The sequence below is a fragment of the Sminthopsis crassicaudata genome, chromosome 2 (genome assembly GCF_048593235.1).
Source record: "Sminthopsis crassicaudata isolate SCR6 chromosome 2, ASM4859323v1, whole genome shotgun sequence".
Taxonomy (NCBI): Eukaryota; Metazoa; Chordata; class Mammalia; order Dasyuromorphia; family Dasyuridae; genus Sminthopsis; species Sminthopsis crassicaudata.
This window is the reverse complement of record NC_133618.1, coordinates 306,069,921-306,082,753: the sequence shown is the minus strand read 5'-3', so window position 1 is coordinate 306,082,753 and position 12,833 is coordinate 306,069,921. Positions and strand designations below refer to the sequence as shown.

At 32.5% G+C, this 12,833-nt stretch overlaps 1 protein-coding gene across 5 annotated transcripts in view; it reads left to right on the top strand.

Annotated features, from left to right (window-relative positions):
- Nucleotides 1-12,833, top strand: part of TSHR (thyroid stimulating hormone receptor) — a 151,465-nt gene that overhangs the window by 119,745 nt on the left and 18,887 nt on the right. For 4 of the 5 annotated variants that reach the window (XM_074289832.1, XM_074289830.1, XM_074289831.1 and 1 more), the window contains one exon: nucleotides 10,308-10,385. The exons of the other annotated variant lie outside the window; for it this stretch is intronic. In XM_074289832.1, coding sequence (XP_074145933.1) covers nucleotides 10,308-10,385 — 78 coding nt within the window. The remainder of the gene's footprint in view (nucleotides 1-10,307; nucleotides 10,386-12,833) is intronic. 5 annotated transcript variants of the gene reach the window in all.

Here is a 12,833-nt window from a genome sequence, read left to right as displayed (position 1 = left end):
TTCTGTTAAAAAAAAAAAAAAAAAAGTCTAGAGCAGATTTTTCATACTCTGCTAAGATTTCTGATTCAGACAAAATAATAATAAATGAAATTACAGAAGAATATGTGATTAAGGTAGAGATTCACCACATGATTTTAATTATACTTAGAATTTTCATAAATCAATCAATATTCAAAAAATTTTGCAGCAGCTCTTTTTTGTGGTGGCAAAGATTTGGAAATTGAAGAGGTACCCATCAACTAGGGAATGACTGAACAAGTTATATAAGTGTGGAAAAGATGGAGTTGGTTTCAGGGAAACCTAGGAAGACTCACATGAACTGATACAAAGTGAAGTAAACAGAACCAGAATACTTTATATAGTAACAATATTGTAAAGAAAACAACTGAAAAACCTAGGAACTTTGACCAACACAATCACCAACCACAATTCCAGATGGGGAGGTAATGGAGTGTAAGTAGAGACATATCTAAACCTACATATATTTGGACATGGTCATTACAGAAATTAGTTTTGTTTCACTAGACATTTGTAATGGGTTGTTTTTCTTACTTTCTCAATGTTAAGTGTGAAGGGTAATGGAAGGGAGAAAAATCAGGTCTGACTAACATTATAACATAGAATTTTTTTTAAAAAAGAGATATTTGGTGTATAAATGTTTTATAGCTTCTCTCCCTAATTGTACATAATTTTTCTGATTGATAAAGTTTTTGGGTATGGGTATATGTTTCTTTGCTCTGGAAGTTACCAAAAGTTGAATATGTATAACAGAATGGAGAAAATAATCAGTATTCTATTCAAAACAGAATCAAATAGATCAATTTATTTTTATTTTTAATTACCACACTAATTTTGAAAGGTAAGGGGTTTGAATGATCAAAATAAATTGATCTTTGGAGATGTAGTATCTTGATGGCTGGATTTCTCTGTTAAAATTGGCTCCTCCTCCTAATGCTATTTGTTATCTTCTACTGGACTCTGGGTGGCTCTTCAAGTTTGAAGTATTCTTCAGTGTTTGTTCCTGGCAGACTAGAATTCTTATCACCCAGTTTCATTATCCCCAGGGACATCTTAAATGTCAGAGGAAAACATGGCTAAACTGGACAAGCAATTATTTAGTTGTTCAGTAATTTCTAGTGAATTGAAAAAGCAGATTATTAAAAATATTAATGCCAGCTAATTTGTGCCAGGCCAGGTTTTTTTTAGAATCAAAGACTTTTAGAGTTACAAAAAAACAAAACAAAACAAAATAAAAACCCCACAATTTTTTGTTGCTGTCAGGATAAAGAGAACAGTTTAAACTCACTTGCTTTGTCTGATTTGAAGTAACCCAGAGACAGAATGTAATCTGTAAACTGTATAATTTAAAAAAAAAAAAAAAAAAAAAAAAAAAGGGGAAAATAAGGATTGCAGCAGTTATATTGGAGATGTATTTTTTTTGGTCCTCTACCTTCACCCCCCCCCCCCAAATCATTCTGTATATCTCCTACACAATTTTTGTTTCTTCCAAGTTATCTTTTTTAAAACTCCAATTCTCACTGGTCAAGGGAACTCTGCACATAGATCACTGAAGAGAAAGAAAGAAAGAAAGAAAGAAAGAAAGAAAGAAAGAAAAGAAAGAAAGAAAGAAAGAAAGGAAAGAAGAAAGAAAGAAAGAAAGAAAGAAAGAAAGAAAGAAAGAAAGAAAGAAAGAAAGGAAGGAAGGAAGGAAGGAAGGAAGGAAGGAAGGAAGGAAGGAAGGAAGGAAGGAAGGAAGGAAGGAAGGAAGGAAGGAGGAAGGAAGGAAGGAAGGAAGAATAATGCCCTTTCACTAAATGTTTCCTACACTGAAATTTTGATCTACCTTTTTATTCTATTATGGATGATTGCATTAATGTCATGCAAGTAATTGTATGCCACAGAGGAAGTTTTTTTATGTTCAATGCAAATAGCAAAATATTAACTCTGGTTAAAAATATTTGTGAAACCTTATACATGGGAGAGTTAGAGCAGTGGAATAGGACACAGAATTTGAAGTCAGAGACCTTATTTCAAATCATGACTTACACTCTTATTACCTGTGTGACCCTAAGTCACTTAACCACTTTGTCTCTCAATTTCTTCATCTATAAAATGAAAATAATCACACCTTTCTTACAGGATTGTTATGTGGATCAACTGAATTAATATATGTAAAAATTCTTTGCAAGCCTTAAAGCACTATATAAACAAATATATTATATCCTGTATTCAGAGTAAAAAAAACAAAAACAAAAACAAAAAACCCAGTTACCTATACTAAAGTGGTGATGTTTCTGAGTCAAATGGTATGCACTTTTGTAGCTCATTGGACATACTTCCAAATTACCTTCCAGAGTAGTTGAATCAGTTCACAATTCCACTAATGGTGCATTAGTGTCTCGATTTTCCCACATGCCCTCCAACATTTGTCATTTTTCTTTTCTTTCATATTAGCCAATCTGACACGTATGTGATAACTTTCACTAGTTTGCATTTCTCTAACCAATAATAATTTAAAGTATTTTTTCATATTACATATAACTTTGATTTCTTTATCTGAAAATTGCCTATTCATTTCCTTTGACCATTTATCAATTGGGGAATAACTTATATTCTTATAAATTTGATTCAGTTCTCTATATATTTGAAAAATAAGGCCTTCATCAGAGACAATGCTGTGAAAACTGTTTCCTAGCTTTCTGATTTCCTTTTAATTTTGATTACACTGGCTTTATATAAAACCTTTTTAGTTTGGTATAATTAAAATTATTCATTTTACATCTATTAATGCTCTCTATCTTGTTTAGTTATAAATTCTTCCCTTCTCTATAAATATACTAAACAAATAACTAACTTAATAAACTATTTCTTGCTCTCCTAATTTGATTATAATATCATGCTTTATGTCTCAATAATTTTGACCATATCTTTCATTTTTAATCAAATTGCTAAATTATATTTTCACAAAACCAGCTCTTAGTTTTATTAATTCAATAGTTTTCTTACTTTAAATTTTGTTAACCCATTTTGATTTTCAAGACTTTGAATTTGACATTTATTTGGAAATTTTTAATTTGTTCTTTTTACAGCCTTTTTAGTTTGATGTCCAAATCATTAGTCTGATTTTTTCTATTTTACTGATTTAAGCATTTAGAGATATAAAATTTCCCCTAACTGATGCTTTAGCTACATCTCATAAATATTGGTATGTTTTTTATTGTTATTTTCTTTGACGAAACTCTTGGTTGTTGCTATGGTTTATCGTATAACCCACTCAGTCTTTAAAATTGTTTAATTTATATTAGGATACTGATACATTGTTGGTGGAACTGTGAATGGATCCAGCCATTCTGGAGAGTAATTTGAAACTATGCTCAAAAAGTTATCAAACTGAGCATACCCTTTGACTCAGCAGTGGGCTTATATCCCAAAGACATTTTAAAGGAGGGAAAGGGACCCACATGTGCAAAAATGTTTGTGGCAAACCTTTTTGTAGTGGCAAGAAACTGGAAACTGAGTGGCTGCCCATCAACTGGAGAATGGCTGAATAAATTGTGGTATATGAATATTATGGAATATTATTGTTCTGTAAAAAATGGCCAACAATATGATTTCACAGAAGCATGGAGAGATTTACATGAACTGATGCTGAGTGAAGTGAGCAGAACCAGGAGATCATTGAATACAGAAACAAGACTATATGATGATCAATTCTGATGGAGGTGGTTCTCTTCAACATTGAGATGATTCAAACCATTTCCAATTATTCAGTGATGAAGAGAGACATTTACACTCAGAAAGAGGACTGTGGGAACAGAGTGTGATTCACAACATGACATTCTCATTCTGTCGTTATTCTTTCTCAGTTTTTTTCCTTCTTAATCCAATTTTTCTTGTGCAGCAAGATAACTATAAATATGTGTATATATATATATATGTATATGTATATGTATATTGGATTTAAGATATATTTTAACATATTTAACATGTATTGGACAACCTGCCAACTGGGGGAGGGCATGGGGGGAAGAAGGGGAAAATTTAGAACAGAAGGCTTTGCAAGGGTCAATGTTGAAAAATTACCTATGTGAAAATTGGAAACTAGTATGGCAGAAAGTAGGCATAGACTCACACCTAACACCATACACCAAGATAAGGTCAAAATGGGTTCATGATCTAGACATAAAGAATGATATTATAAACAAATTAGAAGAACATAGGATACTTTACCTCTCAGACCTGTGGAGGAGGAAAGGATTTGTGACCAAAGAAGAACTAAAGATCATTACTGATCACAAAATATATCATTTTGATTATAAACAAAACTAATGCAGACAAGATTAGAAGGGAAGCATAAACTGGGAAAACATTTTTATATTCAAAGGATCTGATAAAGGCTTCATTTCATTGACTCAAATTTTTAATAGTTCAAGCCATTCTCCAATTGATAAATGGTCAAAGGACAGGAACAAACAATTTTCAGATGAAGAAATTGAAACTATTTGTAGTCACATGAAAAGGTGCTCCAAATCACTATTGATCAGAGAATGCAAATTAAGACAACTCTGAGATACCACTATACACCTGTCAAATTGTCTGAGATGACAGGAAAAGATAACAAATGTTGGAGGGGATATAGGAAAACTGGGACATTGATATAGTGTTGGTGGAACTGTGAATGGATCCAACCATTCTGGAGAGCAGTTTGGAACTATGTTCAAAAAGTTATCAAACTGCACATATCTTTTGACCCAGCAGTGTTATTACTGGGCTTATATCCCAAAGAGATACTAAAGAAGGGAAAGGGACCTGTATGTGCCAAAATGTTTGTTGCAGTCTTCTTTGTAGTGACAAGAAACTGGAAACTGAGTGGATGCCCATCAATTGGAGAATGGCTGAATAAGTTATGGTACATGAATGTTATATGGAATATTATTGTTCTGTAAGAAACAACCAGCAGAATGATTTCAGAGAGGCTTGGAGAGACCTATATGAACTGATGCTGAGTGAAATGAGCAGGACCAGCAGAACATGGCAAAATGAAGACTATATGATGATCAATTCTGATGGACGAGGCTCTTTTCAACAATGAGAGGATTCAAACTAGTTCCACTTATGTAGTGATGAAGAGAGCCATCTACACCCAGAGAGAGAACCATGGAAACAGAGTGTGGAACACAACATAAGCATTCTCACTCTCCCTGTTATTTACTTGCATATTGTTTTCTGTTTTTCTTTTCCTTCCTTTTTGATCTGATTTTTCTTGTACAGCAAGATAACTGTATAAATATGTATACATATATTGGATTTAACATGTATTTCAACATATTTAACATGTATCAAACTACCTGCTAGGTAGGGGAGGGGATGGGGGAAAAGAGGGGAAAATTTGAAACAAAAGGTTTTGCAAGGGTCAGTATTGGAAAATTTTTGTAAATAACAAAAATATAATAAAAAAAAGAAAAAAAATTAAAAAAGAAAAGAAAAATTACCCATGCATGTTTTGTAAATAAAAAGGTTTAATAAAAATTTTTAAAAGATTATTTCATTTCTGATTTTTAATTTTCCATAGTCTTTTATTAAATGTTTTATTATCTTTTTTATTAAATAAAACAAGTAATCTCAATACTAAACATATAGCATCAAAATTTCTCAAGAAGTTAAGTAAGGAAATAGAACTATACTAATGGGAGACCTTCACCTTTCCTCGTAGAACTAGATAAATGATAAATTATCCAAAAAATAAACAAGTGAGTAGAATTTTAGAAAAGTTGGTTATGATAGGCCTCTGAAGAAAACTGAATTAGGATAGAAAGGAAGATAAATTTTTCTCATTGTGGTATATGGCTACACAAAAATTGACCATATATTACTTGTGTACAGTACCTTTTAGCAAGATGTAGTTCCCTACCTTGTCTTTTTTAGATTTATTTTGCTTTTGCTTTGTCTGAGATCAGGATTGCTACCCCTGCTTTTTTTTTTTTTTTTTTTTTTTTTTTAACTTCAGCTAAAACCTTTTACCTTTACTCTTGTGTTTCCAAATGTGTTTTATTTTTAATTTTTTATTTATAAATAACATATTGTAGGATTCTGTTTTTTAATCCACTATGCTTCATTCTTCTCCTTTATGGGAGAGTTCATTTCATTCACATTCATAATTATGTATATTTTCCTACAACCTATTTTTCTCTCTCTCCTTTTACCTTGTCCCTCCTGGCCAATGTTTACTTCTGATCATTGGTTCTTTCAAACTACCCTCCCTTCTATTATTCACCCTCTTTTCTTTTCCCATTTCCTCCTATTTTCCTATAGGGTAAAATAGATTTCTGCATGCAACTGAGTATTTATAATATTCCCTTTTTGACCCAATTCTGTTGAGAGTAAAGTTCAAACAATACTCACCTCCTCCCTTTCTCCTATTATAATAGGTCTTTAACACTTCATGTAATATAATTTACCCTATTCTGTTGCTTCCTTCTCTCTTCTCTTAATACAATCCTTTTTTAAAACCCCCTTTTATAACATCATATATGGCTTTAGCCAAATTACACTTGCAAACACTGTATGTATAATCTTCTGACTGCCCTAACAGAGATACAGTTCTTAAAAATTACAAATATCATCTTCCCATGTAGGGATATAGTTTAAGCTTATTGAATATTGTGTTTTTTCTTGCAGGTTTACCTTTTTATGCTTCTCTTAAGTCCTGTCATCTGAAAATCAAATTTTCTGTTCAGTTTTCTTCAGGAAAGTTTGGAAGTCCCTTATTTCACTGAATATTCATATTTTCCCCTGAAAGATTATGCTCAGTTTTATTGGGTAGTTGATTCTTAATTGTAATTCAATCAAGATCTCTAGAATCTCATATTCCAAGCCCTCAGATCCTTTAACGTAGAAACTACTAAATCTTATGTAATCTGACTATGGTTTCTTGATATTTGAATTGTTTCTTTCTGGCTGTTTGTAATATTTCCTCTTTGACCTGATAATTCTGAAATTTGGCTAAAATATCCTTGGATTCATTTTGGGATTTCTTTCAAGAGGTATTAAGTGGATTCTTTCAATTACTATTTTATCCTCTGGTTCTTGGCTATCATAGCAATTTTCCTTGATAATTTCTTGAAAGATGCTGTCCAAAATTTTTTTAATCATGTTTTTCATGTAGTTCAATAATTCTTAAATGACCTCTCCTGTATCTGTTTTCCAAGTCAGTCATTTTTCCAATTAGGTATTTTACATTTTCTTCTATTTTTTCATTCTTTTGATTTTGATTGATTCTTAATATCTCAAAGAATCATTAGTTTCCACTTGCTCAGTTCTCACTTTTAAGGAATTATTTTCTTCAATGAGCTTTTGTACTTCCTTTTCCATTTGGCCAATTCTATTTTTTAAGAAGTTTTCTTCCCTGGATTTTTGTATCTTTTTTTCTATTTGGCCAATTTTCCTTTTCAGGGTTATTGTTACTTTCTCACATTAATACATTGAGTAGCAAGATGGCAAAATATAAATGCAGTAGTTCCACTATTGTTGCTGAGAAGGATCACTATGGAAAAAATGCTGGCACATTTATTTCATTCCACTCATCTATTTGTTTTTTCCCCTTTCAGTTTCATTTATTAATTCTCTCAGAATGGTTTAATGAGACAGTATTTCAAGCAAGATCTCTGTGAGCTCATTTCCTTTTTTTGTTTGTTTGTTTGTTTGTTTAATTTTGGGGAACTGTTATATATGTGGCAATAATTTTCTATCATCATAGAATCATAAATTTAAAACTTGAAGGTACACAAGATGATCTAGTATACCCTTTCTCTCATTATGGAGACCCATTGTCTGTAATGTTTTGCTAGTATACATACATGCTAAATCTGTGGTACATGTCTGTCAGATGTCTTTGCCATTTGTTTGCTGGAGAAAGTCTTTTCTGTACTTTTTGGGCTCCATTGTGATGACTTTTATATCAATTATCAGCTTCAAGATCATTCTGTGTGTTTCTACACTCAATTCTTACACTATTTTTATAAGACTGTCCCAATTTTTATATTCATCCATTGTTACTTGCCATCTTCCAAGTACATATCTCTAAAAAAAATCTAAATTGGTAATTGAGTTCTCAGTGTATTCACACCATTTTATTCAGAAAACTGCTATTTTTCCTCCTCATCAGAACTTTTTTTTTTTTTTTTTCCTGAGGCAATTGGGGTTAAGTGACTTGTCCAGGGTTACACAGAAGAACTTTCATTCTTAAGTGTTTCCTTTTCTTCCTGGGTTAACGTTTAAAAATTTTTAGTCCATAGGAATTCTATTTATTCTTCATATGAATACTTTGAGATGTGCTTTCTCAAAACCATAAGTACATGTCAGACTATACCTGTAACTTTTCTTCTCCTTCCCAATTACAAACATATGGAGAAGTGATCACTTTCCTCTAAAGTTGCACTATTTAATTCCAGAAATCAGTTCTTCCTTGATAGTGAGAATCAGATCCAGGATAGAATTTCCCTTTTTGTTTCTACTACCTTCTTTAAAAAATGAAATTATCATTATAGCGAGTCAAAAAGTTCTTTGTTATCTACTTTTAGCAGAAAGAACTCCAGCAGATGACTACATAATTGAAATCCTCCATTGCTATGCTCCGATGCTGGGTTTGTGGTCTTTCCCAGGCTACTCTAGTTACTCTTTTTTCACAGGTGACATGTAGTATTCTATAAGAATCAAAAACACTTGTCCCTTCATTCATTTTTATTCAAATGTTCTCCACCATGCTTCCCTATTCTGGTTTCTGGATTTCCTTACATGAGTGTATATTTTTAATATTCAATAATACCCTAACCCATCTCACTCATCTTTTATCTAATGTGCTTTTTAAAAAATATGCCCTTTTAGAGCCATATATTAATCATGACTTTTATCCTACCAAGTTTTAATGATACTTATGAAGTTGAATATTTCCTTATATTAGGACCTCTATCTTCTCTGGTTGGTTACTAAGCTTTTAGTATGTTTGTTTATGCTACAGACATAACCACAAGTTTTATTCTTTGCTCTTTTCTTGGATTTTGTTTCCTATTAACTTAGGCATGTCTCCGTTACTCTTTTTCCTCATTGTAAGAAATCTCTATAGTAACTAGCATGTTAGTACATATAGTCACTTTTCTCTCTTATCATTGAAAATTTAAACCTTTTTGACTATATTTGAAAGCTACTAGGCAAATACAGTCTTACCAGTCTTTATTAGGTGTCCTCCATTCCTAATCAGACATCTGTCATTCTAATATTTAAAATCATGAAAGCTGAATCCCATTCTTGGACTTTTGTCTTCTTTTGTGGTGATTGTTGATTGAGTCATTTTTCAGTTGTGTCCAATTCTTCATGACCCCATTTGGATTTTGTTTGTTTGTTTGTTTTGGCAAAAATACTAGAGTAGTCTGCCATCTCTTCCTCATTTCACAGATGAAGAAACTGAGGCAATAGGTTTGAATGACTTGCCTGGGGTCACACAGCTAGAAAGTGTTTCTTACTAGAAACACTTTCTAGAAAATCTAGTCTAGATTTGAACTTGTGAAGATGAGTCTTCCAGACTCTAAGCTCAGCACTTTATCCATTATGCCACCTAGCTCCATCCTCTTGGCCAGCTGTTTATTTCCAAAGTTAGCTTTTATCTTTTTTAATATGGGCTGTTTAAGAGCAACAATGAAGAGAACACAAATCCATTCCCTATGGTTCTGTTTCTTGACTAAGACTTCATAACCTTTGGCAAAACTTTAGGTTCCTTCTGGCAATGTCTTTGTTCTTTATTACAAGGAGTAGGTTTCTGTGGAGTGCTGAGGGAAGGATAGTATTTAGAAAAGAAAATGACATAAAAGAAAAGATATCAATAAAAATTTTAATGCAAATTCACTGAAAAACCTAGTTTTTTGGTTCCTCAATTCTGAATTCACTTATATAAGGAGTATGCATATACTTTGCATCCCTTTCATTGTACTTCAACCCCAAGAAAGCCAGAGATGCTTTGGCATTCTTTAAAGCTTTAGCGTTGCGAATGAGGATTAGAATTTTTTGCTTCAAATGCTCCCCCTGATTTAAAATTTTTAATTGCTTTTAAATTCTTCATTTTTTCTCCTCAAAAGTATGTAGATTTTTCAAAAGAGAAAGTACTATGGGTCCTTCTGGGCAAAGATAAAAGCCTTTAGTATCCATCAGTAACGAAAAAGAACATTTTATCCCAAGCACTTTGCTATATTTTTGTTACAGTTATGTAATCTCTGTCCTGAGATACATCTGTTGTTTTTTTTTTTTTTTTTCCTTAGTTACTTAAACAAGAACAAATATCTGACTGTCATTGATGAAGATGCTTTTTTGGGAGTATACAGTGGACCTACCTTGCTGTAAGTAAAACAAAAGAAAAGTAATCTGGTTCAAAATATTGATGGGAGTCATTGATGTTAGGAGCATTGTTTCTTTCTTTTTTAAAAAATATTTTTATCAGATATTAAATGGTAAATTACTGGTACACAGAGCTATTATTTGTACTTCAATTATTTTGTCATATTGAGTATTTTATTCATGTTTGACTCATCCTGAACGTATTTGGGGGGTTTTCTTGGCAAAGATAGTAGAGTGGTCTGCCATTTACTTCTCCAGCTCATTTAACAGGTGGGAAACTAAGGCAAATAGGGTTGAGTTGTTCAGGGTCACACAACTAGTGAGTGTCTGAAGATGGATTTCAATTCAGGAAAATGAGTCTTCCTGATTCCAAGTCCAGGGCTCTATCCACTATAACAACTAGCTGCCTGGGATATCTTTTCTTCAGATAAGCTATCTTCCTTGGAGAAAAGCTACCTCCTTCATTAAGATTGAACGAGTTTGTAAACTTCCTTCCTATGATGCCTGATCAAGCCACTATAGCCATGTGGATTCAGGGGAAAGGAAGAAAACAAACACGTATAAAGTAGCTAAGCACTTTACAAATATCTTGTTTGATCCTCAGAACATTGAAAGATCAGTTCTTTTATTATTCCCATTTTTACAGTTTATGAAACTGAAACAGAATTTAAGCAACTTTCCCAAGATCACACAGCTACAGCTATTAGTACCTGAGGTCATATTTGAACTCAGGTCTTCCTGACTCCAAGTTCGGTCCATGCACTGTGGCACCCAGTTACCTCTGCTTCATTGTCTATTGTTGTCACAAACAATCTTCATGAAGTATGACTCCCCATGCTCAGGAACAAGAATAAAAAGAAATATAGGCTCTTCTCTTTAGTTTTTAGGCAGGATTCTAGGATACATGTGTAAAGAGAGAGTATATATTACCTTTATGCTATTAGCTAAATACTAGAAATGAGGCAGTATGGCAAGGAGGAAAGATTTGGAATTAGAAAACCTGAGTCCAAATCCAGGTGCTGAGACTTAAATAACCTTTTAGATCATAGGCAAGTTACTTACTCTTTCCAAACTTCAGGGTTTCATGTATGATATGAAATAATATTTATGCTATCCATCTCACAATTATAAATCTCACAGTTGGTTCAAAAAACCAACTTCATAAATATTAGATGATGGAGAAAAAGATGGGGAAAGGAGGAAGGGTTACTGGACAATTACATCAATAGGAGTCATTGATATGACAATCCTAGCTTCTAGGAATCAGAAGGTGATAGTGCCTTTATATTCTGCCCTGATCCAATGATATCTGGATATTTGTGGTCAGTTCTGGATGCTATGGTTTAGGAAGGATGTTAATAAGCTGGAAGGCATCAGGGGAAAGTTACCAATAATCTAAAAGAATTGGTTGAAATAACTGTGACTATCTACTCTGAAATAGAGAAGAATCAAATTATTTGAAGACTAAGATGTGGAAAAGAGATTAGATATATTCTGTTTAGCCCTAGAGGGAAGGACCAAGAGTATTATTCTAGTCTCACATTAAATGGAGTTTAGATAGAAACAGTCCTGAGACAAGTTGTTTTTTTATTATTCCTTTATGTGTAATGTTCTGCATGTTATTGTACATCTGGATAAAATATGTCAACCTGAAATGATCATTCAAAAAGAATACTATCTTCTTGGAGCACATATAGGGAAATGATTAAGAGTGTTCTGATATGTCAGATGACCTAATGACTAATACTAACTTATTATTACACTATTTTATGTTTCACATTTGACTATTTGTATATTTACGTGATTTACAAAATTATTCTAAATCTAGAGACTAGTTAAAAAGCTGGTCATTTCTAGTTTTGGGGGGTTTTTTATGTGATTTTTGTTACAGATGGGAAGATCAATTTATAAAACTTAGGGAAGATTGCATTTTAACTTCATTTTAGATTCAATGATACTGGGTTTAAAGATAGTTGAATTTCAAGTTTCTGTTATTAGAATTTTATTACAAAGGGAATGCAGGTATAAATAAAAAGTTCCTTGTTTTAAGAAATACTGCAGAGATTTCTATCATGTCTACTTTTATAATATCAGCAATGTTTTAATATCTAAAGAGATTTTTTTTTAATTCTTGGAGTAAAATTAATTTCAATTAATTGGAATTAAGAACTTCCACCCCCAAAATCATAATCGAATGTCTCTTCAAAGTGTATAAGGTGAACTTGGATTTTCTAAGGATATACTTAATGGAATACAAGCTCTTGCAAGAGTTATCAAACTTAAAGGATGAATTCAAGTCTAATGACAAATTCTCTGGGCAGCTAGGTGGCACAGTAGTTAGAGCGCTGGGTCAGGAAGATCAGAGTTTCAATCTACTCTCAGAAACTTACTAGTTGTGTGACCCTGGACAAATCACTTAACTCTGCTTCGGTTTTCTTATCTGTAAAATG